Source organism: Limulus polyphemus, unplaced genomic scaffold (assembly GCF_000517525.1).
Source record: "Limulus polyphemus unplaced genomic scaffold, Limulus_polyphemus-2.1.2 Scaffold3094, whole genome shotgun sequence".
NCBI classification, from domain to species: domain Eukaryota; kingdom Metazoa; phylum Arthropoda; class Merostomata; order Xiphosura; family Limulidae; genus Limulus; species Limulus polyphemus.
This window is the reverse complement of record NW_013668704.1, coordinates 1-13380: the sequence shown is the minus strand read 5'-3', so window position 1 is coordinate 13380 and position 13380 is coordinate 1. Positions and strand designations below refer to the sequence as shown.

The 13380-nt window shown below is 31.6% G+C and overlaps 1 protein-coding gene across 2 annotated transcripts in view; it reads right to left on the bottom strand.

The window, feature by feature from the left end:
• Window positions 1-12051, bottom strand: part of LOC106468641 (liprin-beta-1-like) — an 88622-nt gene extending 76571 nt beyond the window's left edge. The window contains exons 1-3 of one of the 2 annotated variants that reach the window (XM_013929071.2): window positions 12009-12051; window positions 9678-9863; window positions 7507-7748 (exon numbers count right to left, since the gene is read on the bottom strand). In XM_013929071.2, coding sequence (XP_013784525.1) covers window positions 7507-7748; window positions 9678-9759 — 324 coding nt within the window. In that variant the 5' untranslated portion in view covers window positions 9760-9863; window positions 12009-12051. The other variant, XM_022396992.1, reaches the window with a different exon arrangement.
• Between the last annotated feature and the right edge of the window lie 1329 nt (window positions 12052-13380).

Sequence of the window (13380 nt, the reverse complement as noted above, 5' to 3'; positions counted from 1 at the left end):
ACTTCTCTTAGAGGACAGATTAACAACCATACTACTTCTCTTAGAGGACAGATTAACAACCATACTACTTCTCGTAGAGGACAGACAAACAACCATACTGCATCTCTTACAGCATAGATAAACAAAAATATTGCTTCTCTTAAAGGACAGATAAAGAACCACACTGCTTCTCTTAGAGGACAGATAAACAACCATACTACTTCTCTTAGAGCACAGATAAACCATACTACTTCTCTTAGGAAGACAAGTAAAAAAAAACATACTGCATCTCTTACAGCATAGATAAACAACCATACTGCTTTTCTCAGAGAACAAATAAAAAGCCATAATGCTTCTCTTAGAGCACAGAAATGAAAGTGAAATGAGAATCTGTGATGTAGAGGTCTAATGCATTCCTTGATTGGCTATACCCTCTGCTGGTGAAGTAAAACAGGCAAAAAAAAACATATTTTAGTGCATAATTACAGATGTTTAATTAAGCATAAGATACAAATATGAATTACTGTATTTATAGCTTTTTATTAAATTTTAAGTAAAGCAAACTATTAAAGCTATTGAACAGCCATTGCCCCAAAAATTATTCTAGGTTTATAGTCACAAGTGTTCTATTTGTAAATACGCACTACGAAACAATAGATATTTACAGTTATTACACCTCAAACTAAATCTATCTTAGCATACTTTTATTGAAAAAATAGTTTTGATGATCATTATTTAATATTTAACATCACTGTATGTAAATATTTGATTGTATTTTTATCATAGCTAATAATAACTTTTACACTAAAACAGAAAGACTTCATACCCAGTACTTGTAAGCAGATGGTGATGTCCTCACTGCACTTTAAATAATGTACCAAAGTTGACACATAATTAGCAGCTCCATAAAGTGTAAACTTGGTAACTGTTTGGTGTTTAATCTGTAAAGTAAATTAGTACTTTTTCCTTGTTTGCAACTTATCAACAATTGTAATACTATGGGAGCAATTATATTTACAGTCACTGTTGTTTCCAACCTGATGCAACAGTATTATGTTACTATAGTAGCAAATGTATGAATAGCTAACTGTTCTTTCCAAATAATCAGTGTCAAAATGCAAAAGTCTTGAAAAAATGAGTAGTACTACCCACTATGTTTGTAGAAGTGTTTTAAAAACACTTCACAAATTGTTGAAACATACCATAATATCTAAATATTAAACTAAAATTTACCAATACTTATAAGGGTGGAAATGCTGTAATTTAAAGAATACACGTATCCGAAACCTTAAGAAAATTGGAAAACTATAAAACTTATCTCAAGTTACGACCTGAATATAAACAACTAAAACATGCAGATATCACATTGGTTATTTTCAAATTACTTCAATCATTGTTTCTGGACACATAAAATTACAAAGGGATGTGACATTTATTCAGCACTTCAATCCATACATGGTACACAAAACTCTCAGGAAAAAAAGAGAATTACAACTGATTTAAGTACTCACAGTACAATACAAAACATTACTGTGTGAATGCCACAAGCCATGTATAAACCCAGTCATTACTAATCAGAATTACAAAAATTTTTATTGCATATATAATATGGGAAGAATAGTGAACATTTAAAAAAAAAGAATATCATGCCAAGCTCATATAAAACTGTATTTGTGAGGAATTACACACTGATGTTTTCAGGAGATCAGATTATTTTATGCAAATTTTTTTGAATATTAACTTAAAAACACAATGAAATCTCTCTTAAATGAAGGTCATCATGCAAGTTCATGAAAATATATTAAAATGAAAAAGGGGGAACAATTGCAGAGTACCTGCATCTGTAAAATACATATCATTTAAGCTTAACTGAAATAATACCTTTTTCATATGATACTTGTGTTTAACTAATTTATATGCAAATGTGTAACTTCATCTTTAAAAATTAAAGGTTGAAAAGGGATTAGTAACAGAATAAACATGATTACAACCATTTTACATCTCAGTAGGGGTCTGTCATGGCTCTCATTTTATAGGTCCATGAATAACACTGAACAAAGACAACTATGGTATCTTGAAACAAGATAACATTGATTTAAGCACCATCTATAGTTTTGTTTCCAAACTACTTATTTTGAATTCATAACATAAAGGTTTAGCACACAAACAATTAATAATTTGCCATAATGAATTTGTACATAACAGATTACTTCAGATTGTTTCCATGAACAAATAATCTTATTACATATTAAAGAAAATTTAACTTGTACAAGATTAGTTCATCTCTTATGTTTTTTTCATTAATCTTTTTGTGAAATGATAAACATTTGTGTAACAGTCAAAAAGGAAACTTTATGGCATACTGTTCAAAAATCAACCATCAATATTTTAAAACACCATGTTCTTATCAAACATTAATTTTTTCTTAAATTTAGATTTATCATATATTGGTAAAGATCCTGTAAAAGCTACAACCAAGTAATAAATCGTATCATCTTTACTAGAGCTATCTATGAAACCCAGAAACTCTAGTATCATCTGATTGCTATCATCTTTATCAGAGCTATTTATACAAACAAGAAATTCCAGAATAAACTGACCAGTGCCTTCTTTACCCTTCTTACTTATTACAACACAGAAATTCTTATAATCAACTTATAAGCACCATCATCTTTAATATATACACACACACACGCATACATACAACCTAAATTTCTGTATCAGCTGACCAGTATCATCTTTACCAAACCAATGTACAGGTTGATTATAAAGAAAGTTTTACACTTCAGCACGTCATATCTTACAAATGGTATGACACGTACAAAAATGCAACAGTTGTCAAATGCTACCACAAGTAGTAATGCTGTGGTTTCTCTTACATAATTCTCACGGGAATAAATAAATGTTAATAAGCTCATTCAACGAACATGAAATTGATATGTGTGCAGAAAGATGAAATAGTAAAATGTTATCACCCCAAAGGATGCAATGCCAAGGCAGCTTTCAGGTATACCAATAGAGGGCCTTGTTCCAATGTAGCTATGTGAAAGTTTATAAACAAGTTTGGGAAGACAAGTTGTACTTGTGATAAGCCACATACAAGCAGATCACTGACATCTACTGAAACTAATGCTGAGGCCGACCATGTTGTAACAAGTCAGCATAAGTTATGTACCACGTGTCTGGATTTGTCTATTTCAACCAATCGTAAGGTTCTTTAGTCAACTTTGTGAATGTTTCCTTAGAAACATCATGTTCAAGCACCAAAGGAGACAGATTTAACCCAAAGTGTTGCTTTTGTGTTGCAGTTTTTGACAAGAGTGTAAGCTGATGACCAGTGGCCTGCCAATATTTTATGGACTGATGAAGCACACTTCACCCTTTCTGGAAGTGTTAACATGCATAAGTACATTATTTTGTCAGAAAATAATCTATATGTAAAATTTCCTATAAATTTCCAGGATGCTAAAGTGAGAATATGGTGCAGTTTCACAACTGACTGTTTTGAAAAAACCATCAGCACATGGACTTCAAACTTGTACAGTCAATACTGCAAAGTACCGTATAATGCTCACAGCCAATGTAATTCCCATGCTGCAGAAAAAAAAAATATAGACATTCTGGTTTTCATGCATGATTGTACCCTTCCACAAACTGATAACAAAGTGAAACACATCTTGCAGGAGCTCTTTCAGGAAAGAATTATTTCATGTCACTTTCTTTGTGAATGTCACCTTGTTCACCAGACCTAATACCAACCCTTTTCTAGTTGTGGGAGTATATGAAGTTATGTGTGTACTCAAGGATACTGTCTGAGAAGCGACCAGCATACAAGATGTGCATTGTTGCTGTAATGTCCAGTGTCACACAAATTCAATGCATTCTTGATGCTGGAGGAGCACATTTTGAACAATTGCTGTTACTGATCAGACATTAGGTCACAATAGGACCCCTGCTAACATTTGAGAACTGTGGCAATTGCATATAAATGATTCCCTTAAGACTTCTGTGTAATTTCACCTTCCTATGCCAAACTGTTTGTGAGATATGTTGAACCACAAAACTTTCTTTATAATCACTATGTATACCTGATTATACCACCTTGAAATTCCTTTGTTAACTGATTTTTGTGAACTTTACCAAACCTATGTAAATAATCCAGGAATTCCAGTGCAATCTGGTTACTTTTATATTCACCAAAGTTATTTTTGCAGCCTAAAAAAAGTTGAGTTATTTATGTGTTCATGATGTAAAGATACAAATCCTATTTGTAAATATATTTTTTCAATAGTGAGCTATTCAACTTCAAGACTATATTTGGTTCCAGTGTCTCTTTTGCATATTATTTGCTGTAAATAATTAGGCTGCACTAGAGAAAAAAGTCCAGAAAGTAGACTAAAGTTGTTACATATTCTTGACTTCAGGGATCTCGAAGACATCATTTTTCAGACTAAAATTCTTATATGTCTTAATCTATTTGCAATTTTGAAAACTAGTATCTTCCTATCAGAACATGTATATAAGGGCCAAAAACACCACTAAGAGTGAGGATACCCAACTCTTATATGAGCTAAAGCAGAGTTCTCATGGAAGCTTTCATGGTTTGCTTATTATTAACACATTTGCCTCTAATGACAGGTTAAAGCATCAATCATTTCTATTATTCAAGTGCTACTGATGCATTGACACATCAATCAGCAAAGGGGCTATAACTATGTGTAAGCATATAGATAAACAGTCCCTTAACATTATACAATGATTATGTGTATGCTGCCTTCTTGTGAATGACAGGAAACAATTTTCACTAAAGTTTCAAGTCACTTGACTTGACGTTTCTGCAGTGTTTTGTTTACTTTTATAACTACAAGCTGGCAGGGTTGTGCAACATTTTAGTCTGAGCAAAATTGCATGTATTTTACAAGAACGTGATCCAATCACTTGAGGAGGATGATGTACATAGGGATAGTAATTATGAGCCTAGTAATTCTGAGTCTAATGATGAAAAAGGCCAGAATTTTACAGAGCAGGTAGACATTCAAGCTGATTCGTCCATAACTGACACTGCAGATCCAGACACGGACATTGACACTGGAAAACCAGCATCAGTTGATGGATGGCAAATTGTCCAGGCTACATATGTTAGTCCAGCTGATACTTCTTTTACTACATGGCCTCAAATGGTTGCAGGTTTGCTGTCGTAAGCCATTCCAGTTGAAATTTTCAAACTGTTTGTGACGGATGATGTTGTGAATATGATGGTCACTGAAACAAACATGTTTGCTGAACAGTTTTTGGAATTGAACTGCCTAAAGCCTAAAAGCAGAATTCGTCAGTGGTCTGCGACTGTTGCATGTGAAATGAGAAAATTTCTTGGCATTCTTTTCATCATGAGCACCGTGAAAAAACCAGTGATAGAGGATTACTGATCAAATGATCCACTACTGGCTACTCCACTTGTCAATACTGTTATGCCATATGATCACTTCGAACTGTTGCTAAAAGTTTTGTTATTTCAGCAGTAATGAATGTGGCTTAGCACATGGGTTAAAACTGCTGCAGTGACAAATGTGTTAATAATTAAAACTAATTATTGTTATTAATTGTATTTTTACTGATGGTTTTTGCAAATCTTATGGTAAAAGTTTCTTTTCCCCTACCTTTTACATGAGGTTTGTTTATGCATAATGCTGACTTACATACACAGTGAGACAAAATCACTAACTTTGGATAGTGCTGATATTTTTGTCACAATAACTATGGTACATGGCCATATGTAAGTTAATGTTTATTGTAAGAAAATAAGTTAATCAGATGTTTTGCCAATAGCCAATAATTTTTCCACATTGAAATGTAATCTGCAAATAAAAGTATAAAAGAAAAGAGAACTGAAAGTTGATATGCCAGATGCTTGAGAATTTAGAGAATAGAGTAAATACTGTTTGAAATCCAGTTAGAATTGTCATAAATTGTAATTAGTCACAGTTTGTAAGTGTTGTATTATCAAACAGAATTTTGTGTTGAATTTTTGAAGGGGTTTTTTTTTTCTTTTTCTAAACTTCTTATGTCAAGGCTATATTATTGAAGTAGTCCAAGGTTATACTGTTCAATTAAAAGTTATAAAATAACATAAAATAGAATCTAAAGACAACAAAGAACCTGTCAGTCCATCTAGACCATCCCATCCACAAACCTAAACTTGAAAAAAAAAAATTCAAAGCCAGCCCTTTTCATTCAAATATTTATCATTCCTTCCCTTATATTTACTGCATCCACAACATCTGAAGACAACCCATTCCAAAGGCCAAATATCCTGTTAGAGAAATTCTTTTACTTGTATATGACTCTGCCAAAATTTTTACTTGTATTCCCCTTATCCTATCATTCTCACCATGAAGTATGTAAAAAGATGATTCAGTGATACTACCAATTCTCTCAACATCCTTAAACACTTCAATAAGATCCCCCAACTCTTCTTTCTTCAAAATAAAACAATTTCAGATATCTTAACCTGCTCTCGTATAACAACCTTTCCATCCCAGGTATTACCCTACTAGCCTTCCTCTGAACCTTTGAAACTTTTCCAATAATTAAATGTCCTTTTTAAGGTAAGAAGCCAAAAACTGAACACGGTACTCCAAATGTAGCCTAACCAGCAATCTATACAATGAAATTATAACTTATTTTGACTCGTATTCAGTATTTATTTAGATACAACCTAAACTACTACTTGCCTACCACTAGCATAGCAGACTGCTTAGATGACTTAGAGAGACTGATCAAGCAGAACACCAAGATCCTTTTCTTCCATAATACTGTTAAGATTATTCCCATCAAAATTATACTTATAATTCAAATTATGATAACTAAAATGCAATACCATGCATATAGTATAATTAAAAGCCATCTGCCATTTATTTGTTCAATTCACCAAATGATCTAAATCCTTTAATAAAGGAGCAGCAAACTTATCACAGACAACAACATCCAAGACCATAATATCATCAGCAAACTAAGTAATTTAGTGACCATTCTTTCATCTATGTCAAAAGATTAGTAAAACAAGATTTTTCCCTAGTGAAACCCTGTTCACCATCCAACAACATTTTTAATTTAGTTAAATGACTTTGCAAAACATCTTTTATCAGACTTTCAAAAACTTTTCCAACTACTGATATAAGACTAATAGGCCTATTAATTACTGGGACAATTTTTATCCATGAAAAGAAGAGTAAAATTTAAGTTTTTTCAAAATTATATTTTGAGTTAAAGTTCTTTGAAGTTTAGATGTTGTTTGAAAATGTCTGGGCCTGGAATTTTTTAATTGAGAGTACATATTTACTTGTGAGAGTTCAAAAAATACTTTGTTTTCTTTTTAAGGATTTTAATTATTCTTAAAGTAAAATAAAGGATTTGCCACACAAATTCTTTAGTTCACAATAGAAAAATATTGTAAATAACCAAAAACAGCTCACTTACATATTTGCTCAAAATGATTTTATTTCAAATAAAAAATAAAAAGCACATTACCTTACTGTAATCCTCGGTTGCTTGTTGGAGCCATTCGATGAGGAATATTTTTGTTTCTACATCAATGTCCTCAAGGCAGTTATTTTCATTGTTGTCAATATCTGTATTCTGTTCTATAGCAGTTCTTAACTGAATAAGTAAATCTGTTACACTAAGATCACCTGTTGGCTTTTGCTGACAGCTTTCTTCTCCATCAGTGGAATGGTTACTGTTGACTCCAAAACTGCATTCATATGTCCTACCTAAAATGTTGCATACATTTTCACATTTTTACTGAAAAATTTACATTCACAAATGAATACTTTTTTTCTTGTACTTATATTTCTAAATAATGAAATGCATTGTTATAAATTTTCTGGATCAACTTTTTTTATGAACATTTAAATCAAGCTTAGAAAGGCAACGAATTTTCATTTCACAGCTTTATATAACAACTTACAACTTATACATTTTTGTGATGTAAATCAATGAAGCTAATGTGGTATTGAGGCTTTTTAGACCTAATAAAAGTGATCAAATTCACATTTAAGTTGTTTTGTAGCTATTTATTAAAACCAAGCATAACAACAAAGGACAACCAGAGACATGAAAGGCTTAGAAAGGCAACGAATTTTCATTTCACAGCTTTATATAACAACTTACAACTTATACATTTTTGTGATGTAAATCAATGAAGCTAATGTGGTACTGAGGCTTTTTAGACCTAATAAAAGTGATTAAATTCACATTTAAGTTGTTTTGTAGCTATTTATTAAAACCAAGCATAACAACAAAGGACAACCAGAGACATGTTGATTCTTCAAAGCTGTCCCACCCATTAAGTTAAAAAGAAATAAATAAAACAAACAAAATCTCAATACCAGTCCTTATCATTTAAATATTTATCAAGCCTTCCTTTAAATTCCCTTACATTTACTTCATCCACTGCTGAAAGCAACCCGTTCGAAAGGTCAACTACCCTTAGCTGAAAATGACTCATCCCTACCAAAAAGTTTTATTTGTATTTGTATCCCCTTGTCCTACCTTCTCACCATTAGGTATGAAAAAAGAAGATGCATCAACACTAAAAGTTCCTTTAACAATTTTTAACATTTCAATAAGATTCCCTATAAATATTCTTTTTTCAAGAAAAAAAAACAATTTCAGAAATCTTAACCTGTCCTCTTATGACAACCTTTCCATCTCGGGTATCATCCTAGTAGCCCTCCTTTACACCCTTTCTAACAATGTCCTTCTTAAAATAAAGTGTCCAAGGCTAACTGAACATGATACTCCAAATGAGACCTAATCAGCGACCTATACAATGAAATTACAATCTAAAATCCTATTTTCCCTACCACTAGCAACAACATATTGCCTCCATAGCTTAAGAAACTGATCAACCAAAACACCAAAATTCTTTTCATCCATAACACTGTTATATATTAATTGTGGAGAAAAAGTTACCTCTATCAAAAGTTTGTATTTAATACCATTTCAAGTTATGACTAAAAGTAATTTGGGTATATATTTAAACATATCAGTAGAAAGTTGTATACATTTTTATTCACTTTTTAAGCCTATCAGGATACACAAATTTTTTATTTAGTTAAAATAACATTCTTCTAAGTATCAGTTTTTCCATGCAACTTCATCCCAATATCTGTAAAAAAAAAAACTTAGAAATTCCATTAGTCATATTTACTTTATCAGAAATACATTTAACATCCTAAATGTTTTACACCTAAAGCAATTTCCAAAGTACTTTTTAACCTTTTCATAGCAAAGAAATCTACATTTATCTTTGGAATCAATCTTTTAAGGTGAAGATTATCAAAAGCTCTCTGAAAGTAAATAACATTCAAAGTGGTGTTTTCATCCAAAAAACAAACTGTTAAAAAATTATATTAATACATATGTTATTGAGCAAATTTCGATAATGTAAGTATCATCTTCAGGAAAATATTATTGTAGATAATAAAAAGCTTTATTTCTTGCAGCATTAATAATAACAAAGTATTAGCACTAAAGATTCTTCTAAGTAGATAATGCAATGAAATATGCATAGTGCATTTTTACAATAAAAAACAACAACCCCCAAACATTAAACATAGCCAAATTTGGTAATAATAGGTTTATTAAATTGTATAGGGTGTTACCATTCAGGAAAATCACAGAAATTGTTTAATTACCGGCAATGATGTCATCCATTTGCTCCAAGGCTTTAGCCAATACTGTACTGGCATCTAATTGTGTGTTCATGCACTCAGACATAATGGAATGTAAAACTTTTTTCTGGAAGACCTTTGTTGGCAGTAAATATTCACAAACTTTCAATCAAGATAAATATATTACAGCATACTCTAGCACATCCTAATCTGTCAAAAAAGAAAGAAAAAGGAATAAACAAGATCTCTACAATTCACATAAAAGAAAAATAAGGTACAAAAAAACTTATTTAAAGGTATCAACTTAGAAGCATAAATATTAAATGCTTTTCCTCGATTATATATACAATTGTAATAAAAAATTTTAGGGCAAATAGTTTTTAGTAAACTTTGATTTTTTATTGTATAGAATCTTTTTTTTGTTTAATTGGGTCCAATTAGCAGTTTTTTATACAGTTCTTTTAAAAGTATTTAAAAACGATCTACAAGTATAATGTAAACATGGTATACAAAAATCATATCCAAGTTTCCTATTACAAAAGACTGTTTTTAAAACAAGAGAGTAACTAATACAAAAATCTAGCCTCTAAGTAATGTTATTATATGGATAAAAATATACACAGGTTCTTGAATGGACATATATGTATAATTTATTTTCCTGAAAAATACAGTTTACTTTTAGTTTAAATAATTAGTCTCAGCCTTCAGTGTTTGAAGATAAAAAGGTATTAACTGTTGACATTAGTAGGTGTGTGTGTGTGTGTATATATGAATATAAATTTCTAGCATTTATTTCGTTTTAATGCCAGTTTTTGTGTGGATGTGCATATAGTTGACTGGCTAAGTTTCTAAGTTGCTTCTTTTTTAATTTTACAATCACAATCCATAATTCCTAATACTTATCAAAACTTTTATAACAGTTCATTTTTACATTATGGACTATACATTAACATAATTTATAAATTAAAACTCCTGTACTGCAGTATCTAAAATAAAGTACAACTTATCCATACATGCGAGTGACACATGCATGTCAAATTACTTTTCAGTTATGTATTCTTTTATCAATACTTTTCTTAAGAGTCTACAATCCAAGTTTTAACACAATTGCAATATTTAGCATATACACACACAAAGTCTGGTTTATATAAGGAAAATTAATGTTTACATTAGAGATTAAAAGAAGGAAGTTATGCCAACAGAATCTGTGGATGAATTGTTTACCTTCACATGTTACATCAATAAACAATACTTCAGCTTCAATACATTTGAATATATGAAGATCAACAGTTTGTTTTTGATGTCTTAGTTAGTCATTTTGATATTAAATGAAGGGATGACCTTGATGGGTCCTACAACTTTTTGAATAACTGAAATTTTAATTCTTTAAAGCTATATTATGCCTGTAAGCTTACCTGAGTTACTGAGAAGCAGAAAATATTCATTTCATTGTACATTATGATCACTTGCAAAATTGAAAAATAAAAGATTTTCTCTTTTTACATGCATAATATTATACATAAATCTCAATCACCTTCATTCCAATATATTCATTACATTATGAAACTTGCATCATGATCAGAACATGTATCAATGTAACAGTTTATATATACATATATGTGTGTGTAACTTGCTGACACAGTGACAGAGAGAGCAAGCTATGATTTTCATATGAGCAAAATTGTCAAATGGTAAAGTTCAAGCCATTTCTTAGACCATGTATATGTTCGAGTGTTAAATGTCATGATAATGCAAGTTCTCATTATTTAATAACTGTAGGTTAAAAAAAAAATAACAGCTCCAATAGTAATATTAATACTGTCTAGGAAAATGGCTTCTGACTTTGAGTTAACTTGAAATTTTGAACAGTTTATTCAAATTTTACACTTTATTAAATATTTCCTTTAAACTAAAGTTTTTAACTTAAGTCTTACTGTTACTAATACTAAGTTACTTAGTCTCTAAATATTTAGGTTGTTAGAATTCTTTGACGAGGTACTATTTCACTTTTTAATTTTCAGTACTTCTACGAACATTAGTAGTACTGGTAATATAAGTAGTGGTACTACTGTTAGTAGTAGTAGTAGTAGAAATTCTAGTGGTAGTACTACATTTTTACTTACTAATCCTAGTAGAATTATAAATATAGGAACCAGTACTAGTAGTAGGAGGCCTAAAACTTAAAAACGTTTGTACTTTTTAAGCCTAACTCAAAAGAGAAAGGCGAATCTTCTGATAGATTCAGCAGAATATTACCTAAAATCCAGCACCTTTATTACAAACGTGTAAGAAAAAGTTAAATAATAATGAGCATACTCATTTTGTCATATTTTGTCAAAATAAATACATACTCACAGATGCATAAATAAAATACAGCAGTTACTTAATACACTACATACTACAGTGCCATCTAAAAACGTAAACTTCTTGTGTACTGCAGGTAAAGTGATTACTGATATTGCTAATTTTTGTTATAATCGAAAGTGTTTTTATTTCCAATTGGTTAGTTTGTTTTTACAGCGAAACGAAATCATTTTTCGTCTTTTAGAATACTGTATAATGAATAAACGTCACTTTCACCTTTTTTTTATCTGTTTAAAAGCAGCGTTGGTTGTTGTTTTGTTGGTCGTTTTTGAGTAAAGCAACATAGGCTATCTCCTGTGTCCACCGCGGGGAATCGAACTTCGGATTTTAGTGTTGTAAGTTCGAAAACTTACCGCTATTCCATCATTGGACAACCGTTCAACGTGAATCATTATTCAAAACGTCAAAATTAAATTCGAAGGCTACTTATTGTTTTTTCAGTTTTGCCCCCCCCCCCCTTTTAGTGGCTCAGCAGTAAATCTACAGGCTCATAACATCAAAACCGGGTTTCGATACTCGTGATGAGCACGACACATATAGCCCATTGTGAAGTTTTGAGTTTAACAATAAACAAACACAATTTTCAGCTTATGGTTGCGATCAATATAACAGATATATTTTCTAGTTCCTAATTTAACATTTGAGTATTCTGCTTAAGATATATCTACATCATATATATAATTGTAAGTGTTTTTGTATGTTTTTCTTATAGCAAAGCCACATGGGGATATCTACTGTGTCTACCGAGGGGAATCGAACCGCTGGTTTTAGCGTTGTAAATCCGAAAACTCACCGTTGTCTCACCGGGGGACATATAATTGTAAGAGCTTCTGAATAAAAGTAAACAATAGTGTATAATACTAGTGTGTCAACACATTATATCTGCTATATTTTGTACCGACGAGAGATTTTGCTCTATAACAGCGCTTTTCAGGCCGTTTGAAACACGACAGACATAGTGAAGGTTGAGACGCTATTTATTTTATCAAATTGCTTGAATAAAAACTTGTTACGACAGCTGAAGTCACGTAACTCTGGTAACACGTCCTGAGATTTACTATTTTATACACAGGGAGGATATATCAGCCATGGACCTAATCAGCCCCAGACAGCGGGAAGCCCCTTCCAGACCCCGCAGCTAAACCCTAATGCAGACATCTTCAGTCCTGTCAGAAGTCACATTCCAGACATGAGTGTCAGCAATAGGGATGATCTAGTACGAAGGAAGCAATGGGAATTCGATTGGATGGCACCAAGGGAAGCATATAGAGCACAATTTGAGCTCTTGGCAGAAAATGAATGGATGGACAGAGGAGCAGAGTACCTGGCAAAGAGCCTGAAGGGACAACCATTGGAAATACTT